Here is a 26,978-nt window from a genome sequence, read left to right as displayed (position 1 = left end):
CCTGACCCGCTCCAACCGCCGTCTGGTGTGTCTAGAAGTGGTTCGTGCAAACCTCATTTTCTGATATTGGCCTTTCTGGTGGTTTTGTTCCATACACGTCCGCTGTAGAAGGACCAGCCTCACTGATAAAAAGTCAGTCCTTCGCCTTCTCTGTCCTCAAAGAAAAACTTGGGCCACGAATGCGCTTTAGAAGGTGTAAATATTGAAAAAGGCAAGTAATGAGGGAAAAAGGCTGTGAATGACTCACTTTTTTTTTTTCTAAACATAAATAGCCAAAGAAGGGAATGAAGGAAGAGGATATTTAGCAAGACACCAAAATGACTTTTTGATCACCTTCAGAGGTGAGTTTACCTTTCAGGTTCTACCTGGCATCAGTTTTCTGTTTGATGTGGGCAGTAGTTAAAACACTGTTTATGAAGAGATGTGTAAAGATGTAGAGGTAGCAGCTAGAAGATATAGAAGAGTCGGATCTGGGAAGGTGGATGAGGAAGTGGGAAAAACCCCAAATAAACTCAAGCAAACAATGCAAAACATCTTAAATTAACGGACAAGTACAGATCCTCTTGCTTTGCGCCTGTCGTGACTTAGCGAGGCTTCCAGTACCTGGAGAGCAGACATTCCTGCAGCTACTGAATGTTAGGAGCTCTCATTTATTCCAGGAAATTTTATATTGATATTTTGGAAAAGTCAAAATTCGGTGTTATAAATCACTGAATAAATAAATAAAATAAAAAGTTACAATTATATAAATATTTAGTAAATGATAAGCCAGTGAGCAAAACATTGAGAGAGACTGATTTTTCTTTTATAAAGAAATTGCTTAAGTGCCGCTAATCCCCTTCTTTGCCAAAGCTAAATTAGGAGAATGTCTTAAAGCTGCCAAGATCTTTTATGATCATTTTGGAGCCTGAAAATTAATTACAAACAATGTCTTTAGCCCCACAGCTAGCTTCCTTACCTTTTGACTCTAAAGTCTCCTCAGTTAAAAGAAAAAAAAATATGCCCAGGCTCTTCTAAAGTCTTTACGTTTTGTATTGGTCAGTATATCATTGAGGATATTAGTTTTATTCTTAAGTGATAGCGCACTTTAGTTTCTAACATTAGTATTATTCTTTTGTGCTGTACCTGTCTCTGAGCAGAGAGGGATCTGACACTGTTAGGCCTTCTATGTGCTATAGAAGGAGGAACTCACTTGAATGTGTCGTCAACCTCAAGATTATGGATTTAGTAGAAATAAGAATCAGTCTGATGAGATGGTCCCCTGTTGTAACTTGCTGCTATGATTGATTGAATGACTCATTGTGAGAGAGGTGATGTATCTTTTCCTTTCATTTAAGGTTTAACCAACAGTCTCTGGCAGTTATCTTGGATTTGATGATTTCCTTGGACAGGGCCCCAAATGTATATTCGTATTTATTCAATGAATACAAATACATGTTCATTCATGTGCTTTCAATAGGAACATAGGCGAGACTAGTTGAGCCAGTCAAACTGGGAGACGGGCAGAATTCCTTGACACTTCTTAATTCCTCTGATAATATCACAGATAAGTAAACCAAACTTGCTTTTCTATGTCCCCATAACCTGGATTTTGCAATTCAGAATTCATTTGTTTTTATCCTTTGGTCCCCAAAAACTGCATCCTTCAACAATGAAGAGGCAACCAGTCATGGCTTGGCATCCGATGTGACTTACTGTTTAGTTTGTCATCTTAAATATTTCTCCATGCAGATTCTGTTGTTAATTTCCCTTGAATTGGTTCCCAGGATAGAAAAGACATTAGGAAGAAATGTGCTGAGACCACCTTGATAGAATGTTGTTAAAGCCATTGTTGGGGATCATTACAAGGACTTTTGGCTGTAAGCCTTGGTGAAATATCTTGTGCAAGTTTCTACGAGGAATGTCGTTTTACTTAAACATAGGAGAAAACAGATACTTCCTCTGTGTAAACATCAGCCTGTTCTAGTAAGAAAAATGCAAATAAATCTGTGTAACACTGGGGACAGTAAGAAATTGAGTTTATTTTAGAAGAGTTATATGTATATATGTATATTTATATAAAGTATAGTGTGTCTGTAAATATGCATACCCATCCATGCACACATATAAACATATGTAGTAGATTTCAGTTTTCATATAGTTCTCGTTACTTAAATACAATTCATTAATAGAATGCTAATTAATAATTTAAAAATTATTGTGCTTTTCTTTTTCAGTTACTGTGTCCAGGCAATATATTATGTGCCTTTCATGTATTTAAAGCTAAACTGAGGTACATTAAAATTTTGAAGAGTTTATTTGAGTAAATATTGATTTAAATTGGGCAGTGCCAAACTGAAAATGGTTAGGAGCACTCTGCCGACAGGAGCCAAGAATAAGTTTTTATAGAGGAGACTTGGAAGCAAAGCAAGGAAATTATTTGATTGGCAGTAGTTGGAATGGTTGCCTTATTTGGGAAAGCCTAGTTGGCTGTTTGTGGTTAGCTGTTCTTAAGTTTCATTTTCTTAGGTTCGAATGTGTTGACTCTGGCTTGGGTTTTGGTTTGCTTACCTAAGTTACCAAGGTGTTAGAGCCACCCCAGTCCAAAGGCCTCCTTGTTTAACTACTTTAACACACTGGCTTATCTTACTTAAACTTCACAATGTGCCTATGATGACATACCCTTGTTATTCCCATTTTAACCTCCTTGGGGAGGTTAAGAGTCTTGTTCATGGTCACCCAGTTTATAAATGTGAGAGTTGTGATTCTGACTCCAGCAGTCTAGCTCCAGAATCTGCACCCCTTTGCTTTCTCCAGGCCTCCTTCAGGAAGAGCTCTGCCTTATGGCTGCCCTGAAATTGCATAAAGACTGTTGACATCATCACAAGGTCTAGGAATGGTTCTCAGCCCCAGCTCTGGCTGCCCATACTCCACTGTATTACTCTTTGAGTTTCCTTTCCCATCTGTAAAATGAGGGTCTTGTGGTGTAAGTTCCTCAAATTAAGCTTTTGCTTGCCGATGCATACGTTTCAAAGACATCCATCTGGAATAAACATAATGCCAGCTGTATGACACTGCTACTTGCAAAACAACCAGGTTAGGAACCAGGCCACCCCACCTATGAAGTTCTCGTTTTAGAAAGCCCGGGGTAACCTAGATAACTGGCCACTTGAGTGACCCCACTTTTCCCTTCCCAACCTTAATTCCTGCTCTTTTGTTTTAAATTTGCCCATGAAGAGTAAGAAGAAACTGTAGATAACCCCACCCGCAGCCCTGATAAAGGCAGAGCCCCAGCTCCATGCCTTTTCTCTCTCTGCGCTGGTGCTCTCACTGTGTGGCCACTGGGCATGCGGTATGCCCTGCAAGACCTGTGAGTAGTGAATCTTGTTTTTCAAAGTTCTTTGATGGTTTTTTGCTGAGGTGCATCCTACAGTCATAATACGAACCACAAGGACTGGTCCAGCCACAGCATTGGCTCTGGTTGGGGAAATGTCTGTGGGGGCTCTCCGTGAGTAGTGTGGGCCCAGGTGAGTATTTCTAGCTAATAGCATCACTATCAATAGGCTGAGACTAACAGAACAGATCTTGAACTAGACATTGTGGCAATCATTGCATGAATATATGAAGTGACCTTTGGCCTGCAAGTCTATACCATATTTTAAGGTGTTGCTAAATACTTGGGGGAGTGGCAGGAGTTGTGAAAAATAAAGTTGAATTCTGAGTGAGCTTAAACTGGGTAGAGGCCAAGTGTGGAGAAAGAGATTGTATAAAGCCAGCTGAGTGCTGCTGAGCTGGGGGAACTGAGTAAGCAGCTATCAACTTTCAGAGTGAAATCAGGGAGTTGAGGAGTGGAGCAGAGGTGGATCTGGAAGTAGAGTGAATACTTCAAAATTATAAATTGTCTTGCAAACAATAGCCTGGAGAGAGGAAGGCTTCATTTGTTTTAATTGCAAAATGAAGGGAGAAAGGCAGAAGTCGGCCAGTGTTAGAGAAATGCTGATGTCTGAGGCCTCTCCAGCCTATGGGAATTAGGACATACTGGCAATGTGGCTCCATTGGCCTGGCTTGCACCTCTATCTGCTTGAGCACACATCAGTTCTCTGCAAATCCCCACTTCCACAGTCTTTCTGTGGAATCCCTAGAATTTTCCATTTCTTCTCTAGCACAGCAGGCTCCTGCTGAACCTCTGTGGCATGTGTGTGGCAATCACTTTCCCTCTATATTTTCATCTTCTCCAGCTTTGCAGCTGCTGCTCTGGGAGCAGGCTGCTTTGCCCCAGGTGCTGTCTCCCAGTACTCCCCAACTCCAGAGCCATGGGGGTGTTCAAGCAGCCTTACGTTTTCTTCCGTCCTCTTTACAGAGCAACAGGCTGCTTACACAATGCACAAATGAGGAGAACACCCCTTTCTCCAGAGGGATCAAACCCAGTCAGGGGAGCCAGCCTGGGACATGGACTTTCAGCCTGAGCAGATGTCTGAACTCCACACTCCCTGTAGGATCTTTTCCCTGATTCAGATCACGCATATAAACAGATGCCTAGGGATGCTCTGCACCCGCCTCCCAGTCACTCAAATTAACAATAGGTTTGGCCAGCATCTGCTCCATGGCAGCAGGGGACAATTGTGACTAATTGATTTTCAGAGGGATGTAAGAAATGTAAAACATGCTCTGGGGAAAAAGAACTGTCAGAAATGTGTAGGCTTGGCCTGAATCAATGATATGTGTGTATCTAAGATACACTTATGGATTCTGGAAAGATAACTTTTTTTTTTCCTGAGCAAGAGTCACCCTGAGCTAACATGCACTGCCAATATTCCTCTTTTTGTATGTGAGCCACTGTCACAGCATGGCCACTGACAGGCGAGTGGTGTAGGTCCACATCTGGGACCTGAACTCAGGCTGCCAAAGCAGAGTATGCTGAACTTCACCACTAGGCCGCCAGGGCTGGCCCGGGAAAGATAACTCTTGAACCCATGCATTTCATGATGAATTATTGACCTTCTTCTCTAAAGCCTTAGAAGTTAAAATTGGAAGACATGCTAGAGCCCTAGAAATCTGATTTAACCTGGTTCTTCTGAGGAGGGAAGACACTAAATATAGGATCACTTTGGTTTTCCTTATGTAGCTTAAGTTATATTTTTTGGCAGAAGCCTTTGTCCTCAAACCCAGCATTTATTACTTGTGCATGAAAAAAGCATGTGTACACCGGTGTTTAGATAAAGCCCTCTCCATCCCATTTTATATTACCCCAAATTAAAAATACATTAAAGCTACATTTTATGTAATATCCTAGCACAGTGTTTGGTCACAAAATAGCAGTGTAATACATTTTTTGGGGCAAATGAATGAGTAAGTGAATAAGCTTTTAGATATTCCAGAATGCAGATACCATAAGGCCTTTTAAAAATAGTAACACATTACTAATAGGCACATGACTTTCATGCTGGGATAGAATTTGTCTACTCCAGTCACTTACTTAGGTCTCAGATCACGGGTACGTTTTTAGAAAACTTATAAGATTTAAACTTTACAATTTAACTTATTTGATTTTATTTTTCACAGGAAGTCTAACGCTTAGATAAGATAAGCTTCCAGGGAACAGAATCTTTGTTTTCTCAAGCACACAGAACAAAGCCCTGTATGGAGTAGGCACTCAATAAATATTTGATGAGTGAATGAATGGATGTTTTCCCCAGTGGCATGAAAACAGGATTGCATTGTTTAAAATGAATCCTCTGTATAAGAAATTTATGCTTGCAGCGTTGTTAAAATTGCTGAAGTAGGCGATTTTGTTTTTCATACTCTAAAAAGCCTCAACTCAAGTACCAGTTTTAAATGGTTGAAACTCAACTCTGTTAGCACCTTTTGACTATCCAGCAAAAAGAGGAGTTAGAGGGTGAATCAGTTGACACTCTACGTATTGAGTTAGGGGATTTTCCGGTAGCAGAGTAATTATCAGGAAGCAAGTGTTGAAAGTAGTATCGTCATATTACTAAACCCTCCTCTGCCATCAGAGTCGGGTAGTCCCAAATGTACTACAGATTTACTATAGACAAAATTTTCGTTTGTTTGATTTGGAGCTACAAATCTGATTTATCTGAGATAAGAAGAAGAGTTGGAAGGAATACTGCCTGGACTTGGGAGCCAGATTCCCTCTTTGCTAGCTTCATGTCTTAATGGCAAGTTTTACCCTCTCTGCCACAGTTTTCTCCTCTGAAAATGATGCCAATTATAGTACCTACCTCACAGGGTTGTTGTGAGCATGAAATGCATTAATTTATGTAAGTGTTTGGGATGTGACTGGCACATAGAGTGGGCTAGATGTTTGCTGTTATCATTATTGCTTTTACTAAAGTCAAGTGAAAAATAGAGTATGTTCAATGGAAATTTATTTAAAAAATCAGCTTTGCTGGAAATGCTTCTCTTCCCTGAAGCAAGTATTACTTTTAAAGTTGTTTATGTGGATAAACAGTGTACCACCCCTCCAGACATTTTGGGGGGCCCTATTTAGTTCCTAGACCCTCCAACCATGGAGGATGTGTCTTTACTTTCACTTCGCTGCTAAGCTTCATGGTGAAGGACACAGCATTACTGATGACCCAGATTTCTAAATAGTTGGGACCCAAGCAGGCCCAGAAATCTGAAACCATGTAACTCTCACCTGACATAATACATCTGCATTCTCACGTGCAAAAATTCTGTTCTTTTCATCTCCCTCTTCCTTGATTTTGATTTCTCTGCCTACTCTTTCCCTACATATTCTGACCTCTCTGGCTTTTTTTTTTTTTTTTTTGAGGAAGATTAGCCCTGAGCTAACATCTGCCACCAGTCCTCCTCTTTTTGCTGAGGAAGACTGACCCTGAGCTAGCATCTGTGCCCATCTTCCTCTATTTTATATGTGGGATACCTGCCACAGCATGGCTTGATGAGCGGTGCATAGGTCCACACCCGGGATCCAAACTGGCAAACCACCGAAGTGGAATGTGCAAACTTAACCGCTGTACCACTGGGCCAGCCCCTCCTCTGGCTTTTTAAATAATTTTAAAGCTTCAAAAATGGGTACACTTTGCTGTTTCCAAACCGTTTTCACATAACATTATGCCATTTTATCTTCACAACTCTACTGGAGAAAGGCAGATATCTCAATTTTTGATCAATTTATCTGTCCTTTTTTTCACTTCCCTCATTATCCAGTTTAGATTCTACAGTCTGTCATTTTAATAATACTTTGACAATATCCTAAGCTCTTTTGCCTTTCTGGTATTTTATCATCCCCTCTAGAAAAACCCTAACCCTGGATGAAATCAAATAGGCACTTTATGTGGACCCACATCTGATCAACCAAGTCTTGCTGAAGCAGTTTGTACTATAAATGTGTGACTACCCCCGAAATGTGCCCTCACTGCAGCTTGGCAGTCCACTTCTGTTTCTCTGATCAGTTTATCCTCTATTTCTATCACTTTTCCAGAATTACCTTTTCTGTTCAGTGTTCTGACTCTACCCATGGCCCCCACCTCGGCCATGACCTCACTTCTACCTTGACAGGGATGACATGAGCCATCACACTGGAGCCTCTTGCATACTCACCACCATCACTGCAAACCTGTTGATATCTGTATCAGTGACATCTTCCTTACCTCCTGTTATGTAGATAAACCACCCTTCCTCATGATTTAGGCCATGACCTCCATATACACTTTTGATTTCTTGAAACTTACTCTACCATTTGTCTCTTATCTATAATATAGTCACATCTCTCTCTCTCTTACCTGTATTGTTCCCATTGGCTTTTAAACATGCCAGTCTTTCTCCCATTTCAAAAACAAAACAGCCAAAATCCAAATAAAATGCCCTTGATGTACCATCCGTGTTCTGCTCTTATCCCCTTGCAAATGAGTTTAATGCACATAAAAATAGCCTGTAAATAGCAAAGCTTTGTAGATATCCAAGAGGCAAGGTATTCGATGATATTAATGTACAAAATAATGTGGCCCCCAACAAGGGCAATTGGGCGTTTTCTTTCTAAACAGAAAGTGGAGGAGGGGATGAGTAAGGGAACTCCAGTGACTTGGACACCTTGCAAATCATCATGAAAGCAATTTTATTAGTCTGCTTTGCAGTGTTTCCTCTGCAACTAATATCAAACCAAAATGAATTAAAAAAAAATACCAAAAAGGCTATGTTTCTAGAAACATTTTATTGAGGAAAGGGTAACATTCCCAGGAGATTTTCTAACTTCTGGAGAGTTGCAGAGTCATTTTCAGTCCTCTGGTCCTTCCTTTGCCGATATATGGTGGTGGTGTTTCGGAAGGAGCAGTGACTTGGAGATACGTCAGTTATCATTAATAATAAATTAAGAACACGTCTCAAACACAGCCTTTAAAGATTAGCAATCATCGGGGACAGTAGAGGCCAGCCTCTCAAGAAGTTTCTGCAGAGTGGTTTCACCCCATGAGACTGGATAATGCTTCTTTTTATTTTAATATTGAATGATGTTAGCTGGGTGGCCATCACTTCTGGGAGGAGCTGAGGCAAACCCTGGTGTCAAGGGACTGGTTGCATACACATTTGGAATAGTCAGGACAGACTGGAAGGGATGAATAAAGCATGCAATATTGTTACTGAAATCCTGTTCAGTCCCTCCCTGGTCCCATCAGAGTCAAGGACAAAGAGTGCTCTGGTAAACCCATAATGGGACTTAGCTGACGCTTAAGTCTATATTTCTCTAGCATATATTCAGATGATTTCCAAAGAAGAGGCCCAACTCACCCACTTGGTGATTTCTTGCATGGCAAAATGGGCTGTGGTGCAAGTTATGCAGAACTCCAAAAGAGAGAAGATAATCAGTATAGCTGAAATTCCTTTCCCAGAAAGCTGAAATCAGGAATAAAACACACTGAGATTTTGGCTAATCAAGATGGCCTCACACAGGCTTCAGAAAGTTACTGACTCGTCAAACGTGTGAGTGCTCATACTCAACTCGCTCCGTGATTATTTCTCTATTATCATCAAATGCTTATTTCAAGGGAATGTGACTTAATTTCAGCTTTTCTTTAAAATGCTGGAAGACTTTCCTCTTTGCCAGTAGACTGTTTTATTTAGAAACTTTAGAAAGGAGGTAGATTTTTTCTTCTTTGCAATGGCTTTCTTGTTTTTATAAAAATGTTACCTGCTCATTAAAAAAGAAAGAATCAGGCTATATAGAAAACAACAATCATTCCAAATGCCACAGCATAGAAATAAGCAAAATTAACAATTGATACCTGTTATTTTAGATCTTTATGTATAGGCAAAAGGCAAATAGAAAAACGCATGGAGAGAGTGAGAGACAAGAAAAAGCAAGAGAGGGAATGAGAGAGCGTGAGCCAGAGAGAGAAACATCATTCTTTAAGAATGGCATCATTTTGTACTTACTATTTTGAAATCAAAGCGTTGCTTGATTTTAAAAGTATAAAAAGAAGTTAAGTCAAATTAAATTGGCTAAAATTAAAATAAAAAGTTCATGAAATCCATGAAGAAGTTGAAGCCATTTTAAACCTACAAGTTTCAGTTTTGGACAATATCAAATGATTGTTTATTATGAAAAATGAGGTGATTAGCATTGCATTCTTATTTTATATCTCTCTCATCTTACCTCCCCTCTGTTCACTTCCCAGTACTTGGCGATTATGTCATTTTTCACTTTTTTTGAGTGAAACATTAAAACATTTACGTTCAGTTTTGTAGTTATTTCCCCACTTGTTGCGTCTTACAGTCTTAGATGAATATTTAAATGCTTTCATGCTCTTCACTAATCTCTTTACGCAACTTCTCCTTGCCTTTCTGAATTCTTGATTTAGTTTACCCCATGGATGGTTGAATAATGCTTTTTTTTTTTAGCAGCAGTGCCCATGTGTGTTGTTGTTGTTTTACTGAGAATATCTTCTTGTTGCTTTTATACTTGCATGAGAATTTTATTAGATGCATTCTTTTTTTATTTTAGCAGAAAAAGATTCCCCCTAAGCTAACATCTGTTGCCGATCTTCCTCCTTTTTTTCTTCTTCCTCCTCTCCCTCTCAAAACCCCAGTACATGGTTGCGTATAGTTGTAAGTTCTTCTGGTTCTCCTATGTGAGCTGCCACCACAGCATGGCAACTGACAGACGGGTGGTGTGGTTCTGTGTCCGGGAATCGAACCCAGGCTGCCGAAGCGGAGTGCACTGAGCTTTAACCACTAGGCAATCAGGATGTGTTATTCTTGAGTCACAGTTTCTTTTCATCAAAATTTTATGGACATTGCACTGTTAGCTTCTCTCATCCAAGGTTGCTGTGGTAGAGACTGAGCCAAGCTGGTTTTTTTCCAACTCGTAGGTTATTTGATTTTTGTGCCTAAAACCTTAAAGAATCCTTTTCTATACCTTATATATTAACAAGAGTAAGTGTATATCTCACTTATTTTGCATCTCTATCTCCTAATATAGGTTATTCTCTTTCAGTCTACAAATTCAATTATCTCTTATTTCAGGAATTTTTTTTCAGTGTTTCTAAATACTTATTTTCTGTACCATTTATCGGAGACTAACTCAGGGAGACGACTTATTGTTATGTTGGGTCAAACTTGCCTATCTTTCATGTTTATCATCTTCTCATTACTTAATATATTTGTCTTTTTCTTCTGTAAGACTATGAGTACAGTTTTTCTCTCTGCTGTTTTTATCTGAGTCCATTCTGTTTCTTGCTGTGTGTGATTTTTTAAATTAGATCTATAATAGTAGTTTTTGGTACTCAGTTGGTTTCTATAGTGCTGCAATGTTCTTTTTATTTCATTCTCTCAGTTTCTTTTCTTATTAAGAGTTTCAACAGCATAAAATGCTCATGGGGAATCTTTATTGATAATTGAGTGATGTTTTCTTCCATGTTGGGTTTTTTATCTCTACTACTAGTGTGCTGTGGTAGAACATGGCTGAACCTGCTACTCCGAAATTCCTTTTTGTTGTTTATAAGTCCCTATTTTAAATTGAAAAACTCAATTCTTGGAAACCAAGATGCTAGGTATGGATCATGTGGTAATCACAGAGTAGTTTTATTATCTTATAGTTTTATTATCTATTATCTGGAATTTGGGGTAGATCTTGAAGATATGGCTTCCCAGGTTAGTAAGGGATCAAACCATGAGAATGAGGAAACTCAATGTTTTCCTGGTTATTGTGACCCACATTTTCATTAAACCAGAGCACATCTTGTGAGGGAGAAGGAAGGCACATGTATTTGCATCCATTTTACTATCTGATATCTTTTGTCCTGATTACTTGGATTGTGTCTTTTACTGAAAATGAACAGCAGGCATCTGAGTGTTTTTGCTGACCCACTAACCCACAGGAATCTTAGGCCTTCTTTCCTCCTTCCTTTCTTTTTTTCTTCCATTCCTTGTTTTAATCACTCTAATGTATTTGGGTAGTTTCAATGCCATTTGTTTTCAACTTTCTCATTCTTAAAGTGAACCATTCTGTGTAGGCCTTATGTTTGTTCAGATACAGTATAGGAAAATTTTCGTTGATTTTTATTTCCACCTAACTGGGTCCAATTTGTCCTGCTTGTTTCCAGCTACAGTTTGAGGGCTAGATATTGTTTTCTGTCCATTTTGCTGAATGCTAATCATGCAGCTGTAGCTGCTCGGGAGAGCAGTAGCTTAGCTGGCAGTGAGCACACTTCTTGCTAGTGAACATGGGCTTGCTGTCTCTCTCCTCTGAGAAATGCCCTGTACCAAGTCCTGCTTCGAGGTCGGAGGTCTATTCTATTCCTGTGGATTTCTGCTCATGCTTCCACATTAGCAAAGTGCACTGGAAGGTGTGAACTCTGGTGACTTCCCTACTTCTCTTGAGGTCCTGGGGCACAACGGCTTTACCATACAGGATTTGCTTTATCCTTTCTCAGAATTGACTGCTCTCCACCTAAGTATTCTTAGCTCTAGACTGGAGAGCATTAGCGAAACTTCTCAGTATTTTTTGGCATCCTCCTTTCCTCAGTTTTGTTCCTGGGGAGTAAGAGGCAGGGCCAGGAGCTGTGCTTTCTTCTACCACCTTGAAACACAGCAGAATCATTTGTTTCTTTCCCAAGATGCCGATTTAAAAGCTGGTTTTTGACTAATTTTTGTGTGTGAGGAGAGATTGGCCCTGAGCTAACGTCTGTTGCCCATCTTCCTCTTTTTTTTTTCTCCCCAAAGCCCCAGTACATGGTTGTGTATCCTAGTTGTAAGTCATTCTAGTTCTTCTGTGCAGGATGCTGCCATAGCATGGCTTGATGAGCAGGACTAGGTCTGTGCCCAGGATATGAACTGGCTGCCAGCTGCCAAAGTGGAGCGCATGAACTTAACCACTCAGCCACGGGGCCAGCCCCCGGTTTTTGACTAATTTTTGTTCTTTTTGTTTGGTATTGTAGAGGATAAGTTTTGTGTTCTTGCTTCAGTCCACCTTATTTACTATGAAGTCACCTCATATTCTTGCCTCCCTAAAAGCTCTTCTCTACACCTTTCTCTGCTCCTGAGGTAATGAAGTCCATGCTTGGCCTATATAACAATAATAAATGGGTGATTTTGTTTTTGAGAACATTCTGAGGCATGTGCTTCATTTTGCAATTGCTTCGTTCTGTGTGTTTCTCTCATAAAAAGTGGATGTCCTTCTCACTGCCATTCTCCTCTCATCCCATTCTTAGTCTAAAATAAAACTGTTCAATAACTATCTTATTTACATAGGATTTTAAATATTTTGGAAATAGTATCTGGGTGTCTTTAGGAGTCTTCTGCATTGTTCATATGATTGGCAATGAGATGGACCAATAAGGGATGCCCCTCTGCCCTAGTGCATCTGTAGAGGTAACTCTCCCACTTTGTTCTATAGTCCTAGAGATCACATTACTAGGAGTAGGGCTGGAATATAAAAAGGGATTTTCCACTAGAGCTGCTACACAGTAATAAGAGATTAAAAAATAGACTCACTCTATGAGAGTGGAAAGAGAGGAGGCACGTGGAAGATTATGGGATACTTACCACTGCCCAAAAGTCTTGTGTGGGTAGCCCATTGATGCTCACATCTACCAGCAACAGAATCACTCCAGTTAAGGCAAAGATAGCACTAACAATATTCATTCCTAGGCTGCCTTTTATCTAATGGAGACAACAGGAGAAATATATGTAGGATAAGTTAAATTAAATGAAGTAAGGATTAATTAAATTTAATGGTTCTTAATCTTTGAAATCTCAAAAAAAGTTTTGAAGTTGAAATGATTTTTTTTCCCTCTGCCCTTCTGGGTAGTTACTATGAAAACTATTCTGTATGCAGCCTAAATGTGGGTTATTTTTAAAATCCGTAGAAAAATGTAAATAATGCAAAGCAGAAGCTCATCTATTACATTTGTCTAAATGCCTCATGCACAGTAACAATTGTATTCCCTTTTTAAAACAAGAAACTTTTAATGAGCATTTTTCTGTGACAGGCACTGTGTTAGATTATTTAAACACATTATCTCATTGAACTCTTACAACCATCATGTGAGGTAGTACTATACAGCATCCAATTTTATAGATGAAAAAGTATATGCAAAAAAACTTTGCTGATAAATTTAGGAATTTATGAAAACCCTAAAGTCTTTCTAGGGGCTAGATAACGCCGGATTTAGAACGAGGAACTCGTTAGGATTTTGTGAGTAGAGGGGTATGGGCAGAGTCCAAAAGTTACCCCAGTTTCTACAGGAAAGTTTTGAGATTCAGCTGAATGATTGTGAAACCAAGTCCTGAGCTGACTTGCTAAGACTGGCTCGGCTAGAGTTCTTAAGAATGTGCTGCTGCTTCAGCATGCCTTAGAGTCTCCTGAAGGCCTCTGAAAGGCTCCAAGAAAAATTGCTTTAGGTATAGTTTTAGTTCTGTCTTCTCTAAATAGACAGATTCTATGCCTGGATAATCTCAGTTAGAAGGAAGGATCCATAAATGATGCAGAGAAAGAACGCTTTATTTTGGTTTTGGATTACAACAGGAGTGGTTAATTAGGATTAGGTTCTTTTATTTTAGTCTAGTCTAGTCTGGGAGAGGATGAGCAACATGATTCTGTTTCCACTTTTCCATTCTTTCCTCCTCTGCTGGATTAAACACAATCTTGAAATCTCTGTTCAGACCTTTTGCCCATTTTTTAACTAGGTTGTTGTTTTTTTTTGTTGTTGAGATATATGAGTCCTTTGTATATTTTGGATATTAACCCCTTATCTGATATATGGTTTGCAAATATCTTCTCTCAGTTGTTAGGTTGTCTTTTCATTTTGTTGATGGTTTCCTTTGCTGTGCAGAAGCTTTTTAGTTTGATGTAGCCCCATTTGTTCATCTTTTCTTTTGTTTCCCTTACCCAGTCAGACATGGTGCTTGAAAATATGCTGCTGAACAGAGATTTCTCCAAAGAAGATGTACGGATGGCCAACAGGCATATGAAAAGATGCTCAACATCATTAGCTATCAGGGAAATGCAAATCAAAACTACAATGAGGTATCACCTCCCTCCGGTCAGAATGGCTATAATTAACAAGACAGGAAACAACAAGTGTTGGAGAGGATGTGGAGAGAAGGGAACTCTCGTACACTGCTGGTGGGAGTGCACATTGGTGCAGCCACTATGGAAAGCAGTATGGAGTATCCTCAGAAAGTTAAGAATAGATCTACCATATGATCCAGCTATCCCACTGCTGGGTATTTATCCAAAGAACTTGAAAATACAAATGCATAAAGATACATGCACCCCTCTGTTCATTGCCAGCATTATTCACAATAGCCAAGATTTGGAAGCAACCTAGGAGCCCATCAAGGGACGAATGGATAAAGAAGATGTGGTATATATACACGATGGAATACTACTCAGCCATAAGAAATGATGAAATCCGGCCATTTGTGACAACATGGAAGGACCACAAGGGTATTATGCTAAGTGAAATAAGTCAGAGGGAGAAAGTTAAATACCGTATGATCTCACTCATAAGTAGAAGATAAAAACAACGACAAACAAACACATAGCAATGGAGATTGGATTGGTGGTTACCATAGGGGAAGGGTCGGGGGAGGGCAAAAGGGGTGATTAGGTTCACATGTGAGGTGATGAACTATAATTAGTTTTTGGGTGGTGAACATGATCTACACAGAATTTGAACTATATTACGATGTACATCTTAAAGCTATATAATGTTATAATCCAATGTTACTGCAATAAAATTAAAAAAAAATCTTGAAACCACCTCTGCTCTAGTTGTCTTTAGTTCTTGGCGAATCATTTGCTTTCTCCTGTTTCAAAACTGTAGGCCAGGGATCTGCCAATGAACTAAAAACTGATTTGATATATTTAATCCAGCATAAGAAGAAAGAATGGAAAAGTGGAAACACAGAATCATGTTGCTCATGCTCTCCCAGGCAGAATTAGACTAGACTAAAATAAAGGAGCCTAATCCTGATTAAACACTCCTGTTGTAATCCCAAAACAAAATACAGCATTCTTTCTCTGCATCATTTATGAATCTGTCCTTCTAACTGAGATTGTTCAAGCAAGGGATCCAAATTGGAAAGGAAGAAGTAAAACTGTCTCTATTTGCCGATGATATGACTCTATATTTATATAAGCCTACAGAATCCACCAAAAACCATTATAAATAATCAATGAATACACTAAAGTTGCATAGTACAAAATCAACATATAAAAATCAGTTGCGTTTCTTTACCCTAATAATGAACTAGCCGAAAGAGATATCAAGAATATAATCCCATTTACAATTGCAACAAAGAATAAAATACCTAGGAATAAATTTAACCAGGGAGATGAAAGACCTATACACTGAAAACTGTAAGACATTATTGAAAGAAATTGAAGAGAACATAAAGAAATGGAAAGATATTCCATGCACGTGGATTGGAAGAATAAACATGGTTCAAATGTCCATGTTACCTAAAGCAATCTACAGATTCAATGTAATCTCACTCAGAATCCCAATGATGTTCTTCGCAGAAATAGAACAAAGAACCCTAAAATTTATATGGAACAACAAAAGACCCTGAATAGCCAAAGCAATCTTGAGAAAACAAAGCTGGAGGCATCACAATCCTTGACTTCAAAATATTCTACAAAGCTGTAGTAATCAAAACAGTATGGTGCTGGCAGAAAACCAGACACACAGATCAATGGAACAGAATTGAGAGCCCAGTAATAAAGCCCCACATCTCTGGACAGCTAATCTTTGACAAAGGAGCTAAGAACATACAATGGAGAAAAGAAAGTCTCTTCAATAAATGGGGTTGGGAAAAGTGGACAGCCATGTGCAAAAGAATAAAAGTAGACCTTTATCTTATAACATACACAAAAACTAACTCAAAATGGATCAAAGACTTGCATGTAAGACCCAAGACCATAAAACTCTTAGAAGAAAACATAGGCAGTATGCTCTTTGACATTGGTCTTAGCAGCATCTTTTTGAATACCATGTCTACTCAGGCAAGGGAAACAAAAAATAAACACATGGGACTACGTTAGACTAAAAAGCTTCTGCATGGCAAAGGAAACCATCAACAAAACAAAAAGCTCACCAACTGGGGAGAATATTTGGAAATCATGTATCCCACAAGGGGTTAATTTCCAAAATATATAAAGAACTCATATAACTTAACAACAAAAAAATGGACAACCCGATCAGAAAATGGGCAGAGGATATGAATATTCATTTTTTCCAAAGAAGATATGCAGAATGGCCAACATGCACATGAAAAGATGTTCAACATCACTAATTATTAGGAAAATGCAAATCAAAACTACAAGGAGATATCACCTTACACCTGTTAGAATGGCTGTAATTAACAAGATAAGAAATAACGTGTGTTGGAAAGGATGTGGAAAAAAGGGAACTGTCATTCACTGCTGGTGGAATAAACACATAGATAAATAAACACATAGATAAGGGGAACAGATTAGTAGTTAGCAGAGAGGAAAGGGTGGGAAGGAGGGCAAAAGAGGTAAAGGGCACATTTGTGGTGATGGATAAAAACTAGAGTGTCAGTGGTGAGCACAATGCAGTCTATATAGAAACTGACATAGAGTAATGTACACCTGGAAATTACACAGTGTTGTAATCCAGTATGACCTCAATAAAATAACTTTTGAAAAAAGTATAGCCTTGTCTGAAAAAAAAAGAAGTAGACCAGGAAATTGCAAAAGGTGGAGTACTGTGGCTGAGAGAATTGCAAGTCTTGTCTCAGTGATTATTTTTATAAACTCTTCTTACATACAGATCTAGGTGTTTTTAGTGACGATTTAACGAACTGTAAAACAAAAGTCAAATCTGAATAAGAATAGGAGATATGTGCAAATAAAAAGTAAAAATACAAGGCAAGGCAGAACTGAGAAATGGCAAATGAATAGTAGAGTTTTTGATACTGAAGTGGCAAGTGGGGGTTTCCTGGGTCTTGGATTTTTCTTTGGAGTTCCCCTAATGCAGTGACCCAACTGAACCAGGGGCCTTTAGAATAAAGTTAAAGGAACCCTATCTTTACTGAGTCCCTCTCAAGTGAGTTCAAGAGTCAGGATGTGGAGCTCTGCCATTTATGAGTGGCAAATTGTGTGGACCATGTGGGGACACACATGCCATGGAGGCAACCAATATACATTTTGGGACAAAGTGCTCCCCTTTACGTGTTCTGAATCCACCTTCTCAGTTTTCCTCCCCAAATAAACTAATCTTTAAACAGGTTTAAAAAGTAGAAACATTCTGACTTACCAGACAAAGGGAAAGGTGCTTGGACCCTGATACTGAGAGAGCGCCAGTGATGATGAACTGTGGAAATGGACAGATTTATTTGTGAATGATGGATTCTTTGATTGTTCCTGGGAATGACTTCTCTTTATATGAAAAGCTGGTCTACTTATATTCATTTAATTTCCTTTTCAAAAATTCCTCATATACTTCTCATTTTTTCTGGAGTAACTCTCAGAAATTGTCTTTTTGACTTCTTTTTTTTTCTCTCCTTAGTTTCTAGAATGTAAAGGACTCATTCTCTTGTAAGCTTTCCTCGTTCTGATGACTTCTGAGCTCACTACTCAATCTCTTCTCATGATCAAGTGCGTGTTGTTAGTTATTTCCCAGTCACCTCTTTTTGCAACTCTCTAACATATACATTTCCATCTAAAATGTAGTAAGGAATTAAAACTTCAGCTTGTTGATTACTTGATCAGAATAAACTTTAGGTTATGAGTTTAAGCTGCAAGTTAAAATGGAGAACAAAAGCTCTCCCTTATTTATACCCAATCAGAGCTGTTAATTCTCTCAGTTCTCCAACTGATCAGATGCAGAGCTTATAAAAAAATGAGTTGTGCATAGGTTGAAGATATCTATAATTTACAAACTGAGAAGGAGAGGTGTTCTAGCAATATACTCACCGAAATGCCGCCCCAGAATGGATATCCACTGACAAAGGTACTGGAAGCAAAATTCCAAACTCCACCGTAAATGGCGCTTATTAAACCCAAAATAACACCGAAACCAATGTGCATCAATCCAATCACAATCTGGATTGCCTGAAAAAAGAAAACAGGCATTTGTAAATTGCTTCTTCATTTTCAGGCACTACTGAAACACTACTGTCATTGCTGCTGCTGCTTCTTATTGTCGACTCTGCCAAGGTGCATGGGTGTCATTTGGGCAGACCTCTACAGCAGGAGGTGGGCCGTGAACATTTGACACACTAGAGCCAAGGCCTCAGCATAAGGCCTTGTCTGAGGTATTTGGGTAGGCTTGCTGGGGTGGCCCGAGGAGAGTTCTTCAGAAAGTGCCACTTTGGCATGCATTAGCATTTCCTGAGAGCTTCTAAAGAGTCTTAGAAAAAAATGCTTTCATTGTGACTTTGATGGCCATCCTTTACAAATGGACTGATTTTTTTGCTTGGGTAATCCTACTCACGTGGAAAGTATCAATGAAGAAAAAACAATTTTGGGAGTATTAACCATATGCTTGATAATGTTCTAAACATTTTACATTTATTACTTTGTGTACTCCTTCCAACAACTGGATGGAGACACAGAGACAGAGAGAAATTAGGGGTCTGTCTTAGTTAATTCTGGCTATAACAAAGTACCACACACTCAGTGGCTTATGAACAACAGGAATTTATTGCTCACAGTTCTGCAGGCTGAGAAATCCAGGATCAAGGTGCGAGCATGGTCACCTTCTGGTGAGGGACCTTTTCCCGGTTCACAGCTGGCACCTTTTCACAGTGTCCTCACATGGTCGAAAGGGCTGGGGACTTCTGTGGAGCCTCTTTTTTTTCTTCTGCTTTTTTATCCCCAAATCCCCCCAGCACATACTTGTATATTTTCAGTTGTGGGTCCTTCTAGTTGTGGCATGTGGGACGCCACCTCAGTGTGGCCTGATGAGCAGTGCCACGTACACGCCCAAGATCTGAACAAGCGAAACCCTGGGCCGCCGAAGCAGAACGCTGGAACTTAACCACTCGGCCACGGGGCCAGCCCCGTGGAACCTCTTTTTTAAGGTATTAATCGCACTCATGAGGGCTCCACCCTCATGACCTAAGCATCTCCTAATATTATCATCTTTGGGAGTTAGGATTTCAACATATGAATTTGGGGGCGACACAAACATTTCACCACTATAGCAGTGTCCAAGGTCACAAGATACTGAGGGGCAAGTCTGGGAACCAAATGCAGCAAATTGACTCCAGAGCCCACGTCTTGACTATTCAGGACAGCCTCCCCTCAGGCTCAGCTCAGCTCTGCTTCTTCCATGAAGTCTTCCTGGTTACACCAGTCAATTCAAGCTGCCTTTTTTCTTTCCAAATTTCTGTTGTATCTTATGCTGTAAGTCACACACTTTATTACTTGGTTTTCTGTTTATTTATATTCCTTTTTTAATTGCAGCTGCACAAAGATTTTCTTATTGGCCAAGACATGTATTCTTAAAGACAGTGGATTCATCTTTGTACCGCTTAGGGCACCTCCCCTCATCCTGGATAAATAGATTTGTGAGAAATAACTGTTGCTAGATTGGACCAGAAGTTAAGTCTTTCTTCCCAAGTTTATAGCTTATCTGTTCAGCAAGACTGCAAATAAAGGGTGGTTGTGTTGATTTCTTCAATAAGTAGCTACTGAATACAATTAAATTGTATCAGAATTAAAAGAAAACACAGCTTCTTAAATAGTGCTAAGAAATTAATTTTTTTGAATAACGAAGTCCTTTGAGACTCTGATAAAAGCTGTGAGCCGTCTCCTCTGAAAAACTAGTCTTACACCTTCATGTGTACACACACCACACTTTTGTAGGTAACTTCAGAGGTGTCCTGGGCCTCTTGTAGCCCGTCGTGGATCTCAGTTGAAGATCTCCTGCATTAGACATTATATTTGGTTTTTACAACCTCTTCTCTAGAGCAGCAATTCCATCATCTGGCTACAAACTTCCCATCCTTATCCTTGTCATCGTCTTGATGAGGAGCGATTAGATCTTGGATTAATACCAGCCTTTTCTCCTAGTGTAGCCCTGGCTGTACCACTTACTGATCAAAATTGCCTATAGCCCAGACTTAGTAATTTGGTCATTTCATTCATTCTGAATATTTGGCCACGGAACCACTGTAAGTTGTGAGTCATTTGGGGCAGATGCTCTACGTCCTACGACCTGGGGCCTCTGCACCGCTGGTGATGACTGGGGGCTGCTAATGGCACAGATATACAATTTTCAGGGAGAGGAAGTAACTTCTGCCAACCAGAGCTTTTAAAAAACAAAATTGCACTTACCACTTTAAAATACTTTTATTGTGAGCCTTTTCAGTACCCAGTGGAATGCTCCAATGGCTGCCCATTGGACTCAGAGTAGAAGCCAGAGTTTTCTGTTCTCCAGGCTTTACAGGGTCTGTCTCCCATCACCCCTCTGCCCTCCTTCTGCTTCCTTCCCTCATTCTATTCTACTTTATTGGCCTCCTCCCTGTTCTCCAAACACATCACACTCATTTCCTCTAAGGACCTTTCCAGCTTTACCCAGAAGCCCTTGCCCTGATAGCTGCACAGCTCACCCCTCACTTCCTGTCTTTGCTCTGATGTCATCTTCTAAGGAGGGCCTACTCTGACCCACTTGGATTGTTGCCCCCTCACTGCTGGCACTTCTTATCCTTCTACACTTCTCTTTTTCACCATATCATTGATCACCTTGTAACACACTGTGTTCTTTAAATCTTTATTATGTGTGTGGTATGATTTCCCCCACTAGGTTCTAAGCTCCATGAGGGAAGAGACTGCCTATGTTGTTCTCTGCAATATTCCCCACACCTGTGTGTGGATCGGCTGTGTGGGGTGCTAGTCTGTCCCGTTTGCTCAATGGGAGTAGGGAATCTCCTCTCTCTGGCAGGAGGAGGATCTGAGTGGCCAGCTTCACAATTTAGATCTGCCTGCTTGCTGGAGGGGAACCAATGTTCTTTTTTATTTCCCTACAACATTGAAACTTGAAATAGAAAGATGGCTAGAAGAGTTTCTGGTACCTAATGGGCACTGAATATCATTTACTGAATGCTCTAGCAGAGAAGTTAGATGTGCACACAGGAGAGACAATACAGTTTGGTGGAATTGAGGTGCCTGGAAAGCACAACAAAGGGACTAAGGATTCTGTCTAGGCGAGTGGAATCTTCATCTCCAAATAGGGCGTAGTGTATACTGCTGACATATACAAGACTATGAATGTTTAAAGTACCCTTTTTAGAAGTAGTGTGGCAGTTAAGTCATAACATCTCCATGGGCATTGGGTGAAGCACGCAGATGGAATGGCCCCTAATGCTTTCACAGCCGGTTTCCCCAGACTGCCCATTTGTAGTTCCTTCTGTTTTTAAGGCAGCCATCAATGTTTATTTTAATGTGAATTCACCTGTATACAAATACCAGTCTTGAAACTAATCCAGAGACAGGATTGAGGGTGGGGGAAGTGAGATCAAGCTAGAAATAGTGGTGCTCCCATAATGTCAATGTTACCGAGTTGTCCTGCTAGGATGAGTCCTTTGTCACCTGTTAGGTTCTTGCTTGAATCTAAAATAAAATGAACTTATGGTAATGTCTATGTGCAGACTAACTATTTCTACCTAAAAGGGATACAGTTTCCAGAGTAACATTCAGAACTTTTTAATGATTGGATGTATGTCATGAGATCATAAGCTTCTCTCCACCTGTAACTTCTAAGTACAATAAAACCTTGCAAATGCAAAATTAAAATTCTAATAGTAAACAGACTTACCCCTAGTGTCTTTCCTTCTTCTTTAAAGTTTGTGGTTGCTGTTACTGTAGCTGGATTTACCATTAGTACATTTCCTTGACCCTGCTGATTGTTAGTGCGGATTTCTGGAGAAGTGATGAAGGGAGGCTGACCACTCTGAGGTTGGTTTCTTGGGATTATGAAACTCAGGGGTTGTTGAGACCCAGGAGCCATAGAGTTATTCGCTATGTAAGGATTGGGTGTGGTTCCATACACTCCAGGCTGGGTTGTTGGCTTGGAGAACATCCTTATGTCCTAAGTATTACAAAACATAACAAAGTGATAAATTTACCCAGCAAGGAAACTAAAGAAAATTTTGTCAAATGTCAATTATCTATGCAAATGGAGGAGAACAAGTGAGCAGATAATGAGCAGTGACAGTTAACATAAACATAATTCACATTTGACTTTGGAATCCTGTATATGCTTTAGTTTGAAGGAAGTGAAAGAGGGGAAGCTGGGGAACAAATTTATTTTCCAATTCCTATTTGCTTTTATCAGGTATTTATACTGATTTTCCCTGAGTCCATTGAATCTGAAGGAGAACAGAAAGAGGGAAGAGACAAGTGTAGGCAGAACACTGCACCCTCCTCCTTCCCCCAAAGTTGTCCACTTTCTAATCCAGGAAAGTGTTTTGTGGCAAAGCAGATTTAGGGTTGCAAATGGAATTAAGGTGGATAATAAGCTGACCTTAAAACAGGGAGATTATTTTGGATTATTTCAGTGGGCCAGTGTAATCACAAGAGTCCTTAAAAGTGGAAGAGGGAGGTAGAAGAGAGTCAGAGAAAGAGATGTGATGATGAAAGTAGGGTCAGAGAGATGCTGTGATGCTGGCTTTGAAGATGGAGGAAGTGGACCATGAGCCAAGGAATAGAGGTGGCCTCTAGAAGTTGGCAAAAACAAGAAAAACAGATTCTTTCCTGGAGCCTCCAGAAAGGAATGCAGCTCTGCCAACACCTTGGTTTTAGCTCAGTGAAACCGGTGTTGGACCTCTGACCTACAGAATGGTCAGATAATGAATTTGTATGGTTTTAAGCCACTAAGTTGATGGTAATTTGTTACATCAATAAATAGAAAACTAATACAGAGGCCAAGAATACAACTGGATGGTAAGAAAGGCAGTCCAAGATTTAAAATTATGTGTTAGTACTTTTCCAAATAGATAATTCACATAAGACCAATTAAGTTGATTCTCTTGTTCTTTAAGAAAAAATACTCTTGAGATTCCCTGTTAATTTTTGTCCTTCTGGATGTGTAGAGTATCTCACATCCCTTGTGGCCAAGGGGAACTGGATATGGACAGCAATCACAGTTAATCCTTGAAAAAAAACCATGACACTTTCACAAATTTGTCTTCAATGTTCGTAGATTCTTTTTTTGAGACCTTATCCCCAAACCATTTTCTTGTACATTATGAATATCAAGAAAGCAGGAGTTCTGAATGCCCTCATCCTTGGTAGGAAGTGTGAATAGCCTACTGGTGCATTTCACCACTGGTGTTTTAACTGAAACACTTATTCACACCATGTCCTCATAGAATCCTGAAATTTCAGAGTAAGAAAGAGCCTTTCCAATTATCCTGTCCCATTCCCCTTGTTTTACAGAAGAGAAATGAAATGTTGTGATCAAGGTTACATAGGAAATGTACGGCAGAGCCAGGACTAGAAAGTTGAGGTCTTGACTGTTGGTGTGGACTTCCCCACTCCACTCACACTGCCCCCTCTGGATGCTTGCAGAGTTTGTCTTCCATCTTCCAGGCCAGCCAAGGTGACAGGTTATTGACTCTGTACCTACAACTACCCAACAACAAAACTACTGTCTTCCTCAGGTGAGCTGTCTAGAGAGCTAGCATTTCATCTGACATTTCCTGTAGGGACACTAGGGGGTGTATTGTGTTCTGGTTAGGAGTGTGGACTCAGGGTTAGAATCCTGGCGCTGAAACCAGCTTTGTGTCTTTGGTAAATTTGTTAACCTCTCTTTGCCTTAGTTTCTCATCTGTAAGATGAGGATAATAAGTACCTTCTTTATAGGGTCACTTTGAGTATTAAAGGATTATTCCATGTAAAATTCTCAGAATCTGTGCCTGTTACAACTGCACAGGTTGTCTCTATTATTATTGCTATGTAAAGTGGATGAGATATGTTCTCTCTCTTAGTCTTTTCAACTCCCCTATGAGGTAGGTACTAATATCATCCCATTTCACAGTGAGAGAATTGAATCCAGAACCTACACTCAGAACCCTTACTCTAAGCTGCTCAGATGCTAGACACAACTGAAAAAGGTTGAAAACTCAATCGAAAGGCAGAAAACACATTTTGGAAACATCTGATGACAAAGGGGTTACTTCGTCAGAGTGGAAACATATTTTAATCCACAAAAGGTTATTTTAAACAAGGAAAAATAAACAGTTCCATAGCTGAGATTCTTGGAGTGACTCCTGATAATGCTGAAATAACGTTTGAGAACACGAAGTTTTTGTATCCGTGGATCTGGTTTCTGTGGCCGTTTAGTGCTCAAGCCCTCCCACTCGGCTACTTCTTTAATCCGCAGTCTCCTCCTTCACTGACTCTGGGCCCTCGAGAAACTTTCTTAACTAGATCCCTATTCATCCCTGTGTCTCAACTGTAAAATGAGACTGACAGTGCCATTCAAAGGGGCTAGTGTGAAGACCAGATAATTCTAATTCCTGTGAAGCTGTAGGATCAGTGCCCAGCGTATGGCAGAACTGGATGAAATGTGGCTCTCATTCTATCATTAGAGCCCAAAGTCTTCCATCCCAGTGTAAGCAGTGGATGTGGCCATATGAAAAGTTTAAATAGAGACTGAACTTGAGAGGGTCAATGCCGAAATCAAGGAGATAGGAGATGGGGGGTCTGGGTACAGTAATTAACCAGAACAAGAATTTTCTTGAGTTTTTTTTAAGTATTAAAACAATTAAACAATTTCTGCATGTAGGTGATCTCATTACCTACTTCCTTTGCTCTTGGTCATTGTAATTTTTTGTCTCATTGAGAAATTTGATATGAAAACTCAAAGCTTTTCATGTATTTATCAACATTTTTTGATTTCATATCTGCTATTTAGTTTCTGGACTAAGGCCTGTGAGTTCCCTATAGAACCCAGATTGCTAATAGCTTTATAAAGATGATGCTAGTCTCAGATGCATTTTTACCAGCTCAAATTCTGGTTTTATAAAAAGGATTAAAGAGCTGAGCCAGTCTCAGTCCTTTTAGTTTATACCAAAATAACTTAATGTGTAAAGAGCCTTTCTGGTTACATAATTTGGTACAAAGGGAGGGAAAAATGCTTGGGGGAATAACTAAGCGAGCGTCCAGTTGAAATGAGGATAATCCTGGAAATGATAGCAGAAAAGGGAAACCAGTGAATAGACTTTTTCTATAAATTCCATCTATTGACTTACTAAAATTTTTCTCTTGACCTTTGGGAAAAAATTTACTCTCAGTTGTCTTTTTTTCTAAAAATTAGAGCAACTGCAGTTATTTTTAAGCACAAAGAACACATAAAAAAATAGAAGGTCTGATGAGATCGAAAGGACATGACTATAGCAATAAGAGGAAAGCTCACCCATTTGCTCTTTGATCAGGTAATTTCAAATAAAAATTGGAAAAATTTACTTTTTTCTAGTTTCTTGCTACCTCCCCTCCATGTTAATTCCACTTTTAACATTACAGAGTGAAGATGATTACTATCTTTGAGAAGACGTTGTAGCATATGGTGAAACAGTACTAAATCATTCTCACCCTATCACCCAGTACATCCACAAATGAAAATACTGACCTAGTGAAAATCAGTTATCTTCAGCACCTGTGTTTTGTTTTTGCTGTAAAAAAAGCACCTTAATTAAAATGCATTACAAAACCAAGTGCTGCAGTGTTTCTACTGTGCTATGTGGTCATGTGGTAGCCACATTATCATCAAGTGCTCACAATGGGACATTCCCTTCTCCTCGTTCATTAATATTCATGGAATAGCAGACATTTGAACCTTCTATGTCACCTTTCTTAGCATCATATTTTGATATTTTTTCTAGAAGTATCTTTTACCTGTTTTATAGCAACTGACATTCTCTTTCGTTTCTCTCCTGTTTCATTTCTTTCCTGTTCTATCCCTCTCGTGGTTTCTTTCCCCTACTCATCTACTTGCCTAAATAGAGTCAGGAGCTGTCTTCACCTCTCCAGCTTAGAGCGTGGGTTGCTGCAGAGAACCCATGCAGATAGACCGGCCCCACCATTCATGCCCATTGACTTGAGGGAAGCAATAGGTAGAGGTGTTTCAGTGGACTTACCGTGTTCCTGCAGCACTTCTCTGCTTTCTCTTTCTCTTCTCCAAGCTCTGTGCTAGTCTGAGATATTTACCTTGATAAGATAGGTACTTTTTATACTTCCTTGCTTTAAACTATTCCCTCTCCTATTTTTAGTTCGTTCCAAAGTCCTTTTGTGGTTGACTCTCTTCCACCTTAATGGCTCTTCTGTAAATCTTGGAATATGCTCTGCTGTCACACCTCCCTCAGCCTTGGACTGGAAAGCCTTTTCTGACACCCCAAACACGGAAGTGCCCATTTTCTCCAGCCCTTTGCACTTTCTGATATGAATTAGTGCAACATCATACTGCATTTTAATGTCTGTTAAATTAGACAAACAAAATTGGAAAATGTAGATAATAAAAAAGGAAAGAAGAGAAAGAAAAAAA

General features: G+C 39.6%; 1 protein-coding gene and 1 long non-coding RNA gene across 2 annotated transcripts; one reads left to right on the top strand and one right to left on the bottom strand.

Moving 5' to 3' along the window:
- Window positions 1-11: 11 nt before the first annotated feature.
- On the top strand, window positions 12-26,978 carry LOC139074369 (uncharacterized). Its single transcript, XR_011523917.1, has 4 exons — window positions 12-211; window positions 23,873-24,096; window positions 25,755-25,872; window positions 25,961-26,978. It is a non-coding gene; the product is annotated as an uncharacterized lncRNA (long non-coding RNA).
- LOC103553470 (membrane-spanning 4-domains subfamily A member 12) lies at window positions 8,165-26,793 on the bottom strand. Its single transcript, XM_008524060.2, has 7 exons — window positions 26,575-26,793; window positions 22,251-22,523; window positions 18,404-18,541; window positions 17,745-17,801; window positions 13,003-13,119; window positions 8,749-8,853; window positions 8,165-8,566 (listed from the first exon to the last, which is right to left on the bottom strand). Exons 2-7 carry the CDS (start codon window positions 22,512-22,514, stop codon window positions 8,459-8,461), a joined length of 789 nt encoding a protein of 262 aa, XP_008522282.1. The 5' UTR covers window positions 22,515-22,523; window positions 26,575-26,793; the 3' UTR covers window positions 8,165-8,458.

The sequence above is a fragment of the Equus przewalskii genome, chromosome 11, assembly GCF_037783145.1.
Source record: "Equus przewalskii isolate Varuska chromosome 11, EquPr2, whole genome shotgun sequence".
In the NCBI taxonomy this organism is placed as follows: Eukaryota; Metazoa; Chordata; class Mammalia; order Perissodactyla; family Equidae; genus Equus; species Equus przewalskii.
Note: the sequence above shows the minus strand (reverse complement) of the source record. Positions and strands in the feature narration are given on the sequence as shown.

Excerpts from the sequence above, each read along its gene's own strand:
- LOC103553470 (XM_008524060.2), bottom strand. The coding sequence starts at position 22,514 with ATGTTCTCCAAGCCAACAACCCAGCCTGGAGTGTATGGAACCACACCC. Across the intron at positions 17,802-18,403 it reads CATTCTGGGGCGGCATTTCG|TTCATCATCACTGGCGCTCT; the intron begins GTGAGTATATTG and ends CCATTTCCACAG. Across the intron at positions 8,854-13,002 it reads CACAAGACTTTTGGGCAGTG|CTTTCTGGGAAAGGAATTTC; the intron begins GTAAGTATCCCA and ends TCCTGATTTCAG.